Source organism: Eschrichtius robustus, chromosome 4 (assembly GCF_028021215.1).
Source record: "Eschrichtius robustus isolate mEscRob2 chromosome 4, mEscRob2.pri, whole genome shotgun sequence".
Taxonomy (NCBI): Eukaryota; Metazoa; Chordata; class Mammalia; order Artiodactyla; family Eschrichtiidae; genus Eschrichtius; species Eschrichtius robustus.
The window spans coordinates 53,587,504-53,604,015 of NC_090827.1; the positions used below are offsets into that span (position 1 = coordinate 53,587,504).

At 51.4% G+C, this 16,512-nt stretch overlaps 1 protein-coding gene across 1 annotated transcript in view; it reads left to right on the forward strand.

Moving 5' to 3' along the window:
• LOC137763454 (NUT family member 2G-like) overlaps nucleotides 1-9,944 on the forward strand; it is a 60,302-nt gene extending 50,358 nt beyond the window's left edge. The window contains exons 2-7 of the mRNA XM_068541964.1: nucleotides 4,357-5,071; nucleotides 6,024-6,152; nucleotides 7,198-7,355; nucleotides 7,808-8,118; nucleotides 8,512-8,628; nucleotides 9,150-9,944. Of these exons, the coding sequence (XP_068398065.1) occupies nucleotides 4,357-5,071; nucleotides 6,024-6,152; nucleotides 7,198-7,355; nucleotides 7,808-8,118; nucleotides 8,512-8,628; nucleotides 9,150-9,944 (2,225 nt within the window). The remainder of the gene's footprint in view (nucleotides 1-4,356; nucleotides 5,072-6,023; nucleotides 6,153-7,197; nucleotides 7,356-7,807; nucleotides 8,119-8,511; nucleotides 8,629-9,149) is intronic.
• The last annotated feature ends 6,568 nt before the right edge of the window (nucleotides 9,945-16,512 follow it).

Sequence of the window (16,512 nt, forward strand, 5' to 3'; positions counted from 1 at the left end):
AAAGCTCCAGTACTGAGCGATATTCCCAAACTGTTTATTTTTTTCAGTCCCCGACAGGAGTTTTTTTAGATATAAAGTTCATTTAGAAACTTTATGTCTAAAGTTTCTTTAGATATAAAGTTTCACCATGATGTTGCTTGAAATATTCTCACCTTATCTTCTCATCTTCTTCTGAGTCAGTTTTTCCTGACAAGGGGCAAGAAACTTCTTAAACACCAAGAGGAGTCTTTTTCACACTGTGGAACAGTCCTTCTAAACCTCTGTTTCCTTCCCCAACACCCCACAATCAGTTGGAGTTCTACTGCAGCTACAGCAGTGAGAGAATCTCGTCTCCCAAGAGATTTGGTTGCCATCCTCTGAGGTTTTCAGCCTTCATCTCCCTTGACAAGTTTCCTAACAGTCCTCTCTTCTCACGACACAAAACACGAATACCCTTTCATATCATTTTGATAGTGGTAAACTGACTGACATGGATTCTCAATATGAAAATAATAATCAAGTTTTGTAAAAGGAATGCTACCATGATTCCCATGCAGATGGGGCCATATGCAACGATGAGCCTAGATTGTAAAGAGCAAGTGTATGTAATGCAGACAGGAAATGAACAAACTTGTAAGCAGGGCTTGCAGGCTAGGATTTCGATGGAAGTGGGCTTGTCTGAATGGGGATTGGACACTGGTGGATAAACTCTTGGCATTGTGTCAAGGTGCACATCCATCTCATGGGTAGTGGACTTTTAACACCTAGAAAAACCAGGGCTCTAGGATGTTTAGTCCCTTTAACATAAGGAAAGAGAAGAAGATTTTCTGCCTTCTTGTTCCTTACTTCTGTCCTTACCGCTAATAAGCCAAGATGTTCAGTGCTATATGATGGCTCTTCCAAATCCATTTCATCCAAAGAGCCTGCAGATTTTGTGTATGTTTACAGTTGTGTTTTCTGTTGGAGCCAAGGTGCACACTTGAGTCTCGTCACTCCAAGTTCTCTTTGTCATAAGGATGAGTAACTGAGAATAGCTTAGTATGTTCTGATTTTTTGGTAGCGTTGCCAGATAAAATACAGATTTCAAGTTAAATGTAAATTTCAGATAAACAGGGAAAGAATTTGCAGTAAAACTATGTCCAAAATGTTGCATGGGACAAAGTTGTACTAAAAATGAAGTCATTGTTTATGTGAAATTCAAAAGTCAAATTCAGTTAGGCATTTGTTACTTTTCTTTACTAGATCGAGCCACCCTATTCTTTCAGGTGCTTTGAAATTTAAGAGACTAGAAATTCTTGTTCTAGGAATCTAGTGCAGAAACAGAGGAGCCACGATACCCGTACAAAGACAATCATTGGAAATATCCTCAGATATATTGGAACATATATGAATTTTCAACTAGAAAAAAAATGAAGGCATTTTACAAACTGAAAACAGATTGCCTTCGTTTTTAGTTGCATGACGTATCTCTGGGAAGATTTTAGTGAAAGAGATAACACTGGTTTCCTCCGGGAAAGAGGATTGGGTTGACAGGGGAAAGAGGTGGGAGGAGGACTCGCCACTGCATATTCCATTTTGCACAATTTAATTTTGAACCATGAGAAGGTGTGGCTCGCTTAAAATATTATACTAAAATCATTTAAAAGGTACAAAACTAAATCTTTTACAACCATGGAATACTATGAGAAAGACATTTAGTGAATTCTGGTCTTGGACATGGGGGCTGCATGACGGTTTTTTCATGGACGGGGGCTTTCCAGCACAAAGGATCATTAGTAAGGCTGGTCCTGCTGGATGTTGGTTGGAGCACAAGGACCACTCCCTTAGGAGTGATGCACATACAGCAGTCAAAGACACTGGATCTGCTGAGACAATCCTAATTTCAAATACTCAGTTCCATGTGGCCATAAATACCCAAGTGTTTATCAGACTAACAGTTCTGAATTTTGTTCAGGAAGTCTAGTCTCTGTTGAAGTAAGTCAAGAGCCAGGTAGGAAGCAGAGTGTGTTGAGGGACACAAAACTAGGTTGATGGAAAAAGAAGTGAAAGGAAGGGACCGTCAAGTCCAACCTCGGTGCCGTGAATCAAAAAAACAGTCTATAAACTGCGTAAAGAGGCCCACACCAATTGTGTTGCCACTGTGTGAGGTGGAAGGAACTTCCGGTTCTTGCCTACCTGCCAGAGCCCTCGTGGAATGTCTCCCCACCCCCACCCTACCCAGACCCACGTGCCCTCTGCCCCTCCCCCACTGCAGAACGTTTCAGCCACATTCTACCCTTATGATTCAAACCTGCCCCTCCTTCACTTGGATCCTGAGCGTCTGCTGAAGCAGGTCACTCTCTGGGTCCTGGTCTTGACTTTTCTCATTGAGGCTACCAGGCAGCAGTAGTCCGTGCCCAAGCCTGCAGGATGGCTTCAGAAGGAGGTAAGCCTATAGGCTGGGGGTGTGTTCTCAGAGACCCTGCCATCCCTCCCATCCTTCGGGTTCACACGTGACACTTCACGGTGGGCACACAGTTGGACTGAAGTAGAGGGAGAAGAGAGCACTGGACACACAAGGACATTTCACCTGGGGAGACTGGGGAGCCTGAAGAAACCTGAGACTGCACTGGGGAGGAGGGGTCATTGGAGGTGGATCAAGAGGAATCGCCCTGGCTATGGAGAAAGGATGGCAGCAGGCAGGTTGATTCTTTCTAGAAGGGAGACAAGCCACTTTGAAACGTGTGTGTAAGGATGTGTGTGATGTCCTGGTGGTGACACAGAGGGTCATGAGGAAAGCCTAGACCTGTCTTGTGTTCCTGAGGCACCTGAAGCTTGCCTCACCGTATCTTTCTAAGGGATTTGAACAGGAGCATACTGTATCTAAGGGGGCCGTGGGGAGAGATGGTCTTGGTGAGAAAACTATTCAGTGGGGCTGTGTGTGGCCACACCTGCAGTGAAGTGTCCTCTCCGAGAGCTAGGCAGGAGGTTACTCTAACTGCCGCAGCCCACACCTCGTCCACTCCTCCCAGCCCAGAGCTCACTTCTCAGTTCAGGTAACTGTTGCTTGGGATTCAACAGGGGATGGGCAACCGTGTAACTTCAGCCAAGAAACGGCTCAGGTTCCTGAGTTGTTCTGAATTGTTCTTCCTTTTGTGGAATCGCAGTTCTTCAGACTTAACTTCATCTCATCCAGTATCTCATGGTGGACCCTCAGGCTGCCTTGAGAGGAAGAGTTTGTTCATATTTCCTGTCACTCCTTCATGGACAGGGGACAGATGTGGAGTGGGGTTGTTTCGGGTGGAATGTCTGTGAAGGCTGCTTCCTCTTTTAAAGGGGGAAGGAGTGTAGCCCAGGGGCAGGAAGACGATCTTCTGTGTTATTATTAAACGTCCTATGACACCTGTTCTGGTTAATTAGGTGCACCGTGGTGTGGACCTTGTTCTCCTGAACAGGGATGTGTTCCAGACAATTTGATCGCCGTGGCAACTGGCTTATGCCTGCTTCTCAGATTGTCTTTCCGTTATTGGGAGCTGGAAGGGGAAGGACCACAGGCGGTCTGTACTCCCATGACCAATGTAACATGACAATTCCCTGGCCCTTCTTTAATCCTCTGCAGCCATCACTGGCTGTGAAATGACAGAATCTAAGGGACACGTGCCTACTTCTCACACACCACTCCCCCCACCCCCGCCTCCTAGGAACAGAACTCCTGAGTGATGACAGTGACTCTGGGCACTGGGGAGGGGGTGGCAGGACCTGGCCCATGTTACGTGTCTGCTGTGGGTTGTTCTGAGATGCAGGTGCATTCTGGGCCAGTGTTCTGGGTTTGTATCGGGATTCCATTAGAGAGAGATTTTCCAGCATTTTGTTTTGTTTTGTGAGGCAAGGAAAGAAAGAGGGGATTTCTACTGAGCATCAGGAAAAGGAGGACTGAGGAGGAGGTGGGGCCCTAATATTTTACACAATAGCTGTCCACAAAGGGCCTTTGGGGGCCTAGAAATTACCTTGGAGAAGGTCCCTACCTGCTAGTACGCCGGCTGAGGGGCATTTCTCACAGAGCGGCTGTCCACACAGTTGCAGGTCTTGGGAGAGAGCCTGTGAGGCTTAGGTGCCAGGGGGTGCCTTAGGGAGGCTCTCCAAGTCAGTGCTTGCTGAGGCGATTTCTTCTCGGCAGACGGGTCAGGGCCCTTGGTGGATGGGCGCGGGGTCACCAGTGGAATAATTCTCAACTGGAGGTCAGGGCATGAAAATCACTGGAAGACATTTGCATGCTGCACAGTTTCCCTTGTCCAAGTGTCCCTCCCCTGTGGAGATTTACAGTCTGATGCCACAGAAAGCCTCAGTGCCATGTGCCCATTCTCCTCCTGCATTCACTCCTTTCCTTTGCCTCCACAGCATCTGCAGTGCTGGGAACGGATATGACCATGACCCCCGGGGCCTCCTTGTCTACTTTCACGGCAGTGCCCTTCCCTCCACCCATTCCTGGCGCCCAGCACCGGCCACCCTGGCAGCAGCACCTGCCACGTCCCATCACGCCAGCATTCCCTCCTGGCAGCAGCCTGCTGCTGCCAGCTTTCCCCAGGACGCCTTTGGTGGCTAATGGTGGCCGTGGCCCCAGTGCCCCTGGGGCTTGCAACCTCACTGTCCAAGTCAGGTCACAAGGGAGGACAGTGGAGGTCCCCCAGACTCAGACCTTTGTCGTTACTCAGGCCCCCCTCAACTGGAGCGCTGCAGGGGCCCTCAGCAGGAGCGCTGCATGTCCTGCACCCGTATTCTTAGCAACCCCTGTGATGGGGACCGTTGTGACTGCTTCAGCTGTTGGAGTTAGTCAGGCTGGCAAGGGAGGCTGGACCCCAGGCTTTCCTCCTCAAGCTCCACCACCAGCTGCCCAGCTGGCCCCTATCATTCGCCCAGTGAACTCTGGGCCATGGCCACATGGCACTTCCAGGGAGGGCCGCCTGGCCACCAACGAGTCCAACGCCTCGCAGGATGGCTCCTCTAACACCAAGAGCGAGTACAGTAACTTCCTACGTTGGCAGCACGTCAAGCCCCTGGCCCGGAGACACTTTTGCCTGAGTCCTGATGCAGAAGCTTTTTCCTGCTTTCTCATGTGAGTGAACGCTCAGGGGGTCCTGAGCTTATGGGAGCTTTTAGATAAAGAGGAACTGGGGATGGACTCGCACGTTAGGTTTCTAGGGATACTGGAAGGAAGGTGTGAGGGCGATGTCCGTGCTATGAGAAGGCACACTGTCGGTCACATGGGTGGGCCTGCCAGTCCATGACATCAGGACTGACATGTGCCCCATCTCAACTGGCCCCACCACCCTGTGAGTCTGGCCAGCTTGCTCTTCCATGATTCTCATGGTAATATGGACTGAAGACTTGCAGTCAGAGAGGGTCGTGGTGTAAGGTGAGGAGCCAAGGAGTGGATGCCGCACTCTCCTGTGGTGCCGTCTCCTTCATGCAGGACTTGAGTGTACGTGGCCAGGGGAGGTCACTTCAGAGGAGGAGGAGGAGCGCGGGGCCCAGGAGAGCGCTTTATGCATGCCTCCACTTCGTTGTGGAGAATTCCACTAGGAACAGGGTGATGGTAGAGCTCTCCTAAGGGCGTGGGCTCGCTCCCACTAGAGTTGGGAGCCTGGCAGGCATTTCCATCCTACACCTCCGGTCCCTCGTAAAAAGGGGACAATTACACTTCACTCAGAGGACTGTGCAGAAGACTCCTTGGGCTAATCTATGAAGTGTTAGCAGATTGCTTGGCACATGCCACGCCTCATTGATGATAGTGATTTTTATTATGAAAATGCAGCCTTGAGGAGGAAAAGAGCTCCCCAAGGCACAATGTGCCAGCTCTAGCCTGGGAGTGGATGGTCATCCTTGAGTGAGTGTGAGGCGGTGACAGCAGTGGCCGGGAAGGCTTGTCTTTGCCCTCCCAGACACCTGCCTCTCACCCTCCTGTTGCTCAGTCATGCTGGGTTGAGTGATGTGTGGGTACATTGGCGGGTGGGGTCAGGCAGGTGGGGGCTGGGCTGGTCCCAGAGACTGACCCCGAGGGCTTACAGCCCAGTGCTTCGATCCCTGGCCCACCTGAATCCCACCATGCCGCTGGAGGAGGGACTGTGGAGGGCCGTGCAGGAATGGCGGCGCAGGAGCAACCTTGACCGGATGATCTACTACGAGACGGCGCAAAAGTGAGTCAGCGTCCTGGACCCAGGGGCTGCGTGGAGGGTGAGGCGAGTGGGTGAGGGCAGGATCTGGCCGTGGGGGTGCTCATCAGAGAGGACAGAGGAGAAGGGCTGTCACCCAGCACAGGGTCCCCGCAGCCCAGGGGCCCTACTGTCCTCCAGAAACCCCTCCCTCACCTTGAGAGTTTGAGACTTCTGTCCTTCCTCCACCAGGAGCTCTGCCCTCCCCTGATTTTGACCTACCCTTACCTTGACATGAAGGTCTCAGGACGGGGCAGGGTGAAGCTGTGAGTCCAGTAGGGGTCCAACTCCGGCCATATGGGCTGGGCCGGGGAAAGAGCTCCACCCGCCAGCCTGCTGCTTCCTTAGTGGTGGGTGGCTGGCGGCCACTGACATAGATTTGGGACCACCTCTCCTCATGAAAAGTGCCCTGAGTGGGTACCCTGGCATCCCTGAAGAGGCTGGGGAAACCAGCTGTCGTCGGCCCAAGGGTCTCCGGCCCTTCCAGTGTTTGCTCCATGGTAATCCCCTTGGTTTAAGAAACAAAAGCAAACAAACGAGCGCCTCTCAGAGGAAGGGAAGGCCTCTCCTCTAAGCTCAGCATCCACATCGTCCAGCCTCTCCTGGGCCCTGTCTCCAGGTCTATGTTCCAGGACTCTGAGTCCTAGCCCAGTGTCCTGGATTCGGGCAAGAACCCCTGTGGGGACACATGCCTGTTCCAGCCTCTGGCTGTCAGCCCTTCATGTGGTTCTGGATGGGAACGGGGGCATGAGGAGGGTGCCCCCTGGGTCAGCCATGTGTCCCGTTGACCTGGTTCAATTCAGCGACCTGGGTCTATGCTGTTGAATGCCCTCCAGTGCTGGTGAGGCAGGAAGGGTCCCAGATCTTGTTATCACTTCCAGGAGCAGCTCTCTGCTGTGGACAGCACCTCACAGGGCCTTGACGGCCCCAAGGCACATCCTCTCCCAGTGCCTCATTCTTGGCTGCCTTTGTTGGGCTCCAGAACCCAGGCCTTTTTCTCAGGGTGGCCTGTGCCTCCGTCACCCCCCAGGTTCATGGAATTTGCGGCCGAGGAGGAGATGCACATTCAGAATTTGCAATGGATGCAGTGCGCGCAGGACCCACCGAAGCTGGATCCTCGGGGGCCCCCAGCCCCGAAAGTGGGCCTTCAGCCAGGCACCCAGGTTCCCACTGGAGTTGAAGGCACAGGTAACAGGGGCCTAGGGTTGGCCACTGTCCCCATGTGGATCCTTTTCTTTCAAGACAGGGGCATTGGTCTTTCAACCAAAACAGCCACCGAGGCGGGGTGTGGGGGGGTGGGGTCTCAGCTGCCCTTTGTCACTACGGGCTATTGACTTGGTCAGTTTTGTAACTCCTCTCACACCTCCCTGTGAAAGGACCCCACACGAAGTCTGCCTAAGAAGTAGGCTTGATGGGGAGACCCCTAGAAAATTGGAGGTTCCCCACTTCCTTACTTGTGACTCTCTTAGATGACCCCCAACCTCCCCTCTCCAACTGTGCATGAGGCTTCAGATGGTCCTGACCCCTCCCACACCCACATCAACGTCCCCCAAACAATGCCCTCACCAACGTGCGCTCGGTGGTCAGGAGGTGGACCGGGAGACCCTCACCTTCCTTCCCTTCCTCCTGCTCTGCCTCAGCCTGTGCTCCCAGGATGTCCGGCCCCAGGGCCCAGCCCTCGCACCCGAAGCCACACAGATCCCAGCGGACCCCGGAGCCCAAGGCGCCCAAGGAGATTCCCCCTGAGGCTGTGAGGGAGTCTGTGGACAGGATGGTGGCGCTGGTGGGGCCTGTCCACTCAGCCACAGGCAAGTCAGCCACAGGCAAGTCAGATGCAGAATGTGGAAAGGCCGGAAATGAGCTGAAGCAGGAAGAGGACGACACCTACTTGGACCCGTGTCTCTTGAGCTACACTGACGAGCTGCGTTCCCGAGAAGACTCTGTCACCAAGGTAGGCTGGGCCTGGAGCCTGGGGTCTACAAGATGCCAGGGCATGGAACTCTCAGCACCCAAGATCTGGGTTCTGCTCAGGCCGATGTGACTTAAGCTCAACTCCTTGTTCCTGAGCCTGGTGTTAGGGGAGGTTTACGCAGATGTATGTGTGTATATGTTTGTGTCTGTGTGTATGCCTTTGTGTGTCTGTGCATCTGTATATGTGCTCCTTTGTGTGTGACTGTGTATGTGCATGTTTGTGTGTGTGTGTGTGTGTGTGTGTGTGCTGACCATCCCCGCCTTGTGGAGGAGAGTGGGGGTGGGGCTCTGCTTTTCACTTTCCCTCCTGGTCTTCTTGTGTCACAGGCCACTCCTGGCCAAGGATGCTCACAGCCTCTTCTTTCTGTCCGAGGTGGAGGCAGTCATTCACCCTCGATTCCTGGCAGAATTGTCTTCCCCAGACCCACAGCTGGATCTCTCGGCCCTTGCTGAGGAGCTGAAGCAGGAGGAAGGACTAACCCCTGAAGAAGTGAGCCAGGGGAGGGAGAGGGACACTTAGGGAGCCAGGGGACTCCAGGGGAGGGGGGACCCCAGGTGATCCAGGGGACAGGGGAAACCAGGTGGCCCAGGGGAGCCCGAGGAGGGAGGGATCGCAGGTAGAACAGGGGAGACAAGGGACACCCAGGAAGACCAGGGCACGGAGGGACCCCAGTGAGCAGGGGAGAGGTAGGGCCCCAGAGCAGGAGGCCCACATGGCTCTGTCCATCCCTTCCCTGCCTCGGAGGCCTGGCATGGGGAAGGGCCCTCTCTGGGGTGGGTGCAGCACAGGGTGATAGCAAGGAGAGGATGGGGAGCCGGGAGCGGAGGGAAGGACACACAGCTGGGAATAAGGTGCAGGAGGATGGCAGGAATGCCACCGTGTCTGTATTTGGAGTCTAGTCCTGGGGTCACCCGTCCCCTCCTCCCCCCCAGGGCCATTGTCCCACTGCCCAGTGCTCCTCCTCTCACACGTGCGCGTGGAGCCGTCACTGTCCTCCTCCCTCCTACCAGCTGGTGCAGAAACAACTCCTGGCCTTGAAAGAGGAAGAGGGTGGGCCGGCAGCCCCGAGCCACAGTGCACCCGGAATGGGCTCAAGTCCTTCTGAGTCCCACACTGGCCAAGCTGCCCAGAGGCACGACCAAGACCGCCATCGAGGGGTCAGTGATGAAGCCTGCCCACCAGAGATTGATTTTGAGGCTCTTCATAGGCCCATCCGAGCAGACACTGGCCCGTTCGGGCCCAAAGTCTTTGTTCCCTCTCGAGGACGTCAGGAGGTCTCTGCATCCCGGGCCGGGCGGCCCTCCCTTCCCCAGGGTCAAAGGCGCACTGGCCGTCGACTGGGACCCAGGGATGCGTCTGTTCTCAGAGAGGCGTCTCCTGTTCGGGAGGCCCGAGGGCCCAGGGACGCGGCCAGTGAGGACGAGGAGGAGCTCTCCAGCCTGGCCTCCCTCTTGGCCTCTCCGCAGAGCCTGCCGCCTTGCCGGCTGTCCCAGAGTCCTGCCCCTGCCTCAGGCCTGGCCTCCCCTGGAGGTTGGGGGGCCCAGAGTGCTCCCCAGGCCCCCTCCCCTCAGAGAAGGGGCCTCAGCCCAGCTCCACCAGCTGCTCCCAAGTCGAGGAAGCGGGCTCTGTGTGGGCGCCCAGCCGCTGCTGAGAAGCTGCCCATCCCCGGGGCTGCCCACGGGGTCTCTGCGAGGCCAGCCTTGGCTCTGGGGCTGGCTCGCCCCTCACAGCCAAGAAAGAGAAAGCGTGACCCGTTTGGCACAGGGAAGAGGAGGAACAGGAAGAGGAAGCGCTGCAGCCAGTAGGGAACAGGCGGGCCGGCCCTCCAGGGCGAGCCCCCCAGGGCGGCCCCCAGGGGAGCCTAGGGGCTCCTCCTCACCCCAGTGCTGATCCTGGAGGATGTGGGGGGGAGGGAGGGCAGGACCACCAGGGCGGGGAGGGGGAGTGGGATGGTGGGGGGTTAGGGAGGTGGGGGAGGTGGGTGTGGGCAGGACCTTTGGAGTGATGTATGAAAATTGTGAATAAAGATAGTTTTGGTGGGAAATGCTCTCAGGCCACTGTTATCTTGTGCGTGTGGAGCTGTTCCACAGAGAGCGATCCTGAGAGGAAGGAAGGGTGAGGGAGGTCACAGGAGCTGTGAATCTACAGGTGACCAAACCTTTCCTCCACATAGACAAGGACTCCTCAGGCTGCCCCTGGGAACGCACAGCTCTCACTTGCCCCAGGGACCCCCTCATCATCCCCTTCTCGAAAGCCTGCTTGGCTAGGGGCCTTCTGGGGCATCTGTAGCACCTTCTGCATCCCTGAACCGTCTGGGGAGGGAGAGCTGCTTTTGTGCCTCTCAGCCCTCTGGCCACTAACCAGTTTCTAGGACGGAGCCTGGAGACAGCCCTTGTCTTTTTGGAGCTTCTCTCTGCTTCCCTGAAGTGGCCAGGCGATGGCGCTGGGGTGACCCTCCGCTCATCCAGGGTTTCCTGTGTGGGTGGCCTGACCAGAGAGGAAAAGTCTTGGCCATGGGGACAGGACTGTCTGCCTGCTCGTAGCGGGAGCGTTCTCTAGTCCCACTGGGACTACTGCAATGTGGAGCGTGGTTGAGGCAGCTACCTCTTAATCCCAATGAGGATGCAACAAGGGGAATGGGCGCAGGGAAGTTCATGGGGCACCTGTTACAGGTGTGTCTAAGGGTAGTGACCGTGGGGTCCCTTTGTGGGACTTGTGGGATTTCTGTGCAGCAACATCTCGTTCAACTGAGGGAGGAGGACCCATCTGGCTGTGGCTGTGGGGACTGGCCTTAGGGGCCTAGGGGTGTGCAAAGACACCCCAGAACGACTGTCCCTTCCCTTTCCACCCATGGCTGGACATGTGAGTGTATTGGTATCAACACTGATTTGTATTCCCATAGAAAACAGTTCCTCCTGACAAACTATGACCGTGTTTCACAAGAACAGCTTGCTCACAGGGGCAGCAGGGGTGGGGAGAGGTGTCTGTGGCCCCAGATCTGGGTGGGAGATGAGATCCATGCTGAGGAGTGTAGAGGCCTCAGTCACCGTCCTGTGGCTGCCGGCAGAGACTTTGAATCATCAGAGCAGGGGGAATGACCCGCTCATAAGGGTGAGACGAGCAAACAATGAGGGGCAGGGAGCAGACCCCTGCTGTCTCCCTGAACTGCCCCCCCTCGCAGCCTGCTTAGCCGCCGTCACGGCCTGTGCTGGCCCACCTCTGAAACCCCTTCCTCCTAATGCACTCAGATGCTCTGATCCTTTGTGGACCCGCCCTGGGCCTCACCTCCCCTTCCCTGCTGGCCAAAGCCTCTTCACCCGGTTCTGAGTTCTGATCCCTTCCCCAGGACCCAGGCGGGGGTTGGGACAGCAGAGACTCCCTAATTCTCCCTCCTCCTCCCTGAGATCTTGACAGTCACCTTTGTATGTTTCTATGATTTTAACTACTGTAGATACTTCCTGTGAGTGGCTATGATATGTCCTTTTATGAGTGGCTTATTTCACTTAGCATAATGTCTTAGAGGTTTATCCATGTTGTAGCATGAGACATGGTTTCCTTTTATTGCAAGGAAGGAGATATTTCATTGTGTTTATAGACCCCATTATCCCTTCATCTGCTGATGGACATTTGGGTTTCTTCACGTCTTGGGTATTTTGGATAATGCTACGACGAATGTGGGTGTGCAAATATCTCTTTGAGATCCTGCTTTGAATTCTTTTGGATACATACCCAGAAGTGGAACTGCTGGATCACATGGTAGTTATACTTGTAATTGTTTGAGGAAACTTCATATTGTTTTCCGTAAGGGTTGTCCCATTTTACACCTCTCACCAACAATGAGAAAGAGAGCCACCATCAAGAACTTGGTATATATCCATCTTATAAAAATGTTTATGCTTTTAGTAGAGCTGTAGATAATCAAAATTATGTATAATAACAATATTTTTGGTTATATATGGTGTCATGTAAATCATATTGCCTTTGGCTTCTTCTTTCAACATTCTTACTTTAAGAAAAATGGATATATTAGATGTTCTTTAATTTTTTAATTATTTATAATTTTGCATTGTATGCATACATTAAAAATATTTTATCAGTTCCCTTGTTGGTGAACTTTTATAAATTTATAATGTGACAGGGTAATCAGTTCCAGAGGAGAAGTTTTTCCTTTCAGAACTATGAATATTTATTCCATCGAATATGGCTTTTGTTACTGTTTTTTCAAATTATGCCATCAATACACCCTGTCATGGTGGGTGATCAGTTTCCTTGCTGATTGTTTTTTGTAAGAGTGTCTGTTGTCTGTTGTGTTCTCCAGTTTCTTGACGTGTGATTAGTTTCAGGTTAAAAAAATGTATCCTCCATGTGATCTATTTTGCTTCATTAACTGATAATCCACATTCTTCATCTCATCTAGAACATAATATTATCTTTTTCAAATGTTACTTCTACTCATTCTCTCCTGTCTCTACTTCTAGAACCCTGGATATATGTATATTAGACCATCTTATATATTCTCTGTGTCTTCATCAGCTTGGACGGCTATAACAAAATGCCATAGACCTGGTGGCTTGAAAAACAGACGGTACTTTCTTAACAGTTCTGAAGGTTGGAAGTCCAAGCTCAAGGTGCCATATTCAGTTCCTGGTGAGAGCTCCCTTCCTACTCTTCAGATGGTTGTCTTCTTACTGCGTCCTCACATGGCAGAGAGAAAGAGGGGTCCCTCTTGTGTCTTTTCTTTTCAGGGCACTAAACCCATTACGAAAGCTCCATTCCCATGCCCTAATTACCTCCCAAAGGCCCTATCCCCAAATACATTGAAGGGTAGGGCTTCAACATAAGAATTGGTGGGGGGGATATACGTCCACAGCATTCTGCCCCTGGGACCCAAAATTCGTGTCCTTATTGTATGCAAAATACATTCATTCTATCCCAACAGCCTCAAAAGCCTTAACTCATTCCAACTTCAACTGTAAAATTTAAAGTCCAAAGTCTGATCTAAACACCATCTAAATCACATATCGGTGAGACAGGAGGTACTATTCATCCTGAGGCAAAATTCCTCTGTAGCTGTAAATCTGTGACCCAAACAAGTTAAGTGTTTCCAAATACCATGTTGGGACTGGCATATAATAGACATCCCTACTCCAAAAGGAAGAAATAGGAAAGAAGGAAGGGGTGACAGTCTCCAAGCTGGTCCAAAGCCTAGCAAGGCCAATCCCATTAGAGCTTAAGGTACGAGAATAACCCTCTTTAGTTTGATGATTTGCCCTCTAGGCCCGCTGGGGTGGCAACATCATCCCCACAGCTCGGTGGGGCAGCCACACTCCTTCAGCTTGGTGGCGTGCCACCCACACTGCAGCTCTCTGTAGGGCCTCCACCTACACCATGACTCTCTGTGAGGGGGACAATCTCACACTTTGAAACTGAGGCCCCCTGGGCCTGTGGTGGGATTGACAGACCCGATGACCTCGGAATCACCTTTGGGGTCCTTCTTCCCTTTTCTTCAAGAGGAGTACACATTCACAGCCAAATTGCTCGTCTCCCATTCTGTAGAATCCAAAAACTCTGACAGCCTTCCTCATTCTGCCTGGCTTTCTCTGTCCCCTTTCGTTCAAACTGGCAGTGTCCCTTCTCTACTCCTGGCCTGTGCTGAGATGACTAATTAAATTAATATCACACCTATGATCTCTTCTTCAGAGGGTTACTCAGCTGCACACTTAGAGTTTCTTCAGAACAAGCTTTCTCACTTTCAAATATGGATAGGCTGAGAAGTTTCCAAATCTCTATGTTCTGATTTCTTTTTGCTTAACAATTTTGTTTTCAATTTATCTTTCTCCTGATGTGTTTTACTAGGAGCGGTGATGAGGAACCAAGCTACTTCTTCCAAACTTTGTTCAGAGATCTCCTCAGATGAATATTCAATTTCATCACTTACAAGGTCTACCTTCCCAAAAACGCTAGAACACAGTTCAGTCAAGTTCTTTGCCACTTTATAATAAGAATTGCCTCTCCTCCAATTTCTAATAATGTGTTCCTCATTTCTGTTTGAGACCTCACCAAAATAGCATCTAACGTCCATATTTCTGTCTGTTCATGATTATTTCTGTATTCTCTACAAAGATGGAGACTTTCTCTCCAGTGTGCCTCTTTTCTTTCTGAGCCATCACCAGAATCACTTTTAATAGGTATAGGCTGAAAGGACTTTATGGCGATTTCAGCTCTTTTTTAGCATGCACTTCAAATCTCTTTCAGCCTTTACCTACTATCCAATTCCAAGGCCACTTCCACATATTTAGGTATTTGCTACTTCTTGGTACTAAAATATGTCTTAGCTCAAAGGGCTATAACAAACTACCGCAGACTGGGTGGCTTAAACAAAAGACGTATATTTCTCACAGTTCTGGAGGCTGCAAAGTCCAAAATCAAGCCACCAGCAGACTCTACGTCCATAGATTTCTCATTCATAATTCCTGACCGTTTCTTTTCTGTGCTACATTTTAGCTAATTTTTCACGTCTATCATCCATGTCATCCACTTCCTCTTTCTCAGTATCTGATCTAACTTTTTCCCATTCCCTTTGCTCTACAGATGTGTGATGTTTGTAGGTTGAATTTCATCATACACTATAAAATATTCAATTTCAATGGTCAAGATTTACTAACATAAATCATTTTTACTGTTGAAGACAGAACCTTCTTAACTGGAACTGGCACTGTTAATACAAGTGTACGATAGTGAATACAAGCCCAACTAGTACAGTTTGGTGCTACTCCTTGATTTGGGTTAAGGTGCCAGCACTTCTGCCACCTTTGCTTTTGCACCATCAGTACCTATGTCAACACAATTGTTCCAGAGTAAATCATGAGATTAAAAAAGTTTCACCAACAGTTTGAATATTACAGCATCATGTTGTTTGTGATCAAGCGTGAAGATCGTCAATATTATCTAGTGCTAGTACTAGACAAATTCAAGGAAAACGGTAAACCCAGTCACGTTTTGTTTCCTTTTCCATGTGAAAAGCTGTAAGCAACATGTTTTTGCCCTTTAAAGGGCTCATATGTCTCTGTTTAAAATATTCCATTCCTCTCTCTCTTTTTTCAAATTCATTAATTTATTTATTTGTTTTTAGCTGCGTTGGGTCTTCGTTGCTGTGCGTAGGATTTCTCTAGTCGCGGTGAGCAGGCTTCTCATTGCGGTGGCTTCTCTTGTTGCGGAGTGCAGGCTCTAGGCGCGTGGGCGTCAGTAGTCGTGGCACACGGGCTCAGTAGTCGTAGTTCGTGGGCTCTAGAGCGCAGGCTCAGTAATTGTGGAGCACGGGCTTAGTTGCTCGGCGGCATGTGGGACCTTCCCAGACCAGGGACCAAACCCATGTCCCCTGCATTGGCAGGCGGATTCCCAACCACTGCGCCAGCAGGGAAGTCCCAATTCCTCTCTCTTTAAACAGAAAGTGATTGGACTTAAAGCAGTGCTTAAAGTTTACCGGTACTATAATCCTTGTTCAAAATTGCTCTGTGGCATAAGTCACAATGCAGTGAATAGTTGACACCTCCAATTCCCAGGGAGGCCCCTGAGTGCTCTCTCAGGAGGAAATTGAGGTCAGGTGTATCTGATGGCCTGTGTGCTCTCTGTGCTCCTGGTGATATGTGGGGGCTTTCAGGTGAGTGCAGTGGGTAGACTCATGGACTCTTAGTCTTGGCTGGGGGAGACAGCACTGTCGGGTTTATTTTTCCACATTTGCCTCCTTTTGTGTTGCCTTTCTCCCAGTTGCATTTAGCCTGATTAGAGGGAAGGAGGAGATGTCGGTAGCTGGGCAGGTGGTTCTCCAGGAGCAAATGTCAGGGACGGTTGTGTGGGCAAGATCCCTAGGCCCCGTCCTGGCAATCTTGCTGTGCACTGAGCAGTCCAGATGAACCGGCTCCTTGACCAGAAGTCCATGAAACTTTTGGCAATCTGGACAAAATTTGGGATCTGAGGATGGGCTCAGAAATTTCAGCAAGGATTTGGCGGTATCTTACCCTCGGGCTGTTTAAGAGCCCCTGGTTTTGAATGGCATGAAGCACCAGAGAGCCTTTGATCACATTCTATACAGCTGTCCTGTGTGTGGCCCTCCAGCAGCAAACCTCCTCTGCTGAGACCTCAGGGCAGGCCCCAACCCCCCCGCCCCGAGGCTCCTGCCCTGGGAAACATGAGGGTGTAACGCAGGCTGACTGTCAGTGCTGGGCTCCTGGCTTGCCTGACTCACAGGATGGAGCACCTGATCACCTTGTGCTGGTGCCCTTCCCAGAACCAATGGGCTCACAGCCCAGACATTTATGCTGAGTCTGGGGGCAGCTGTGCCCTGAGAAGCCATGTCTTGTCACTTGGCCCAGG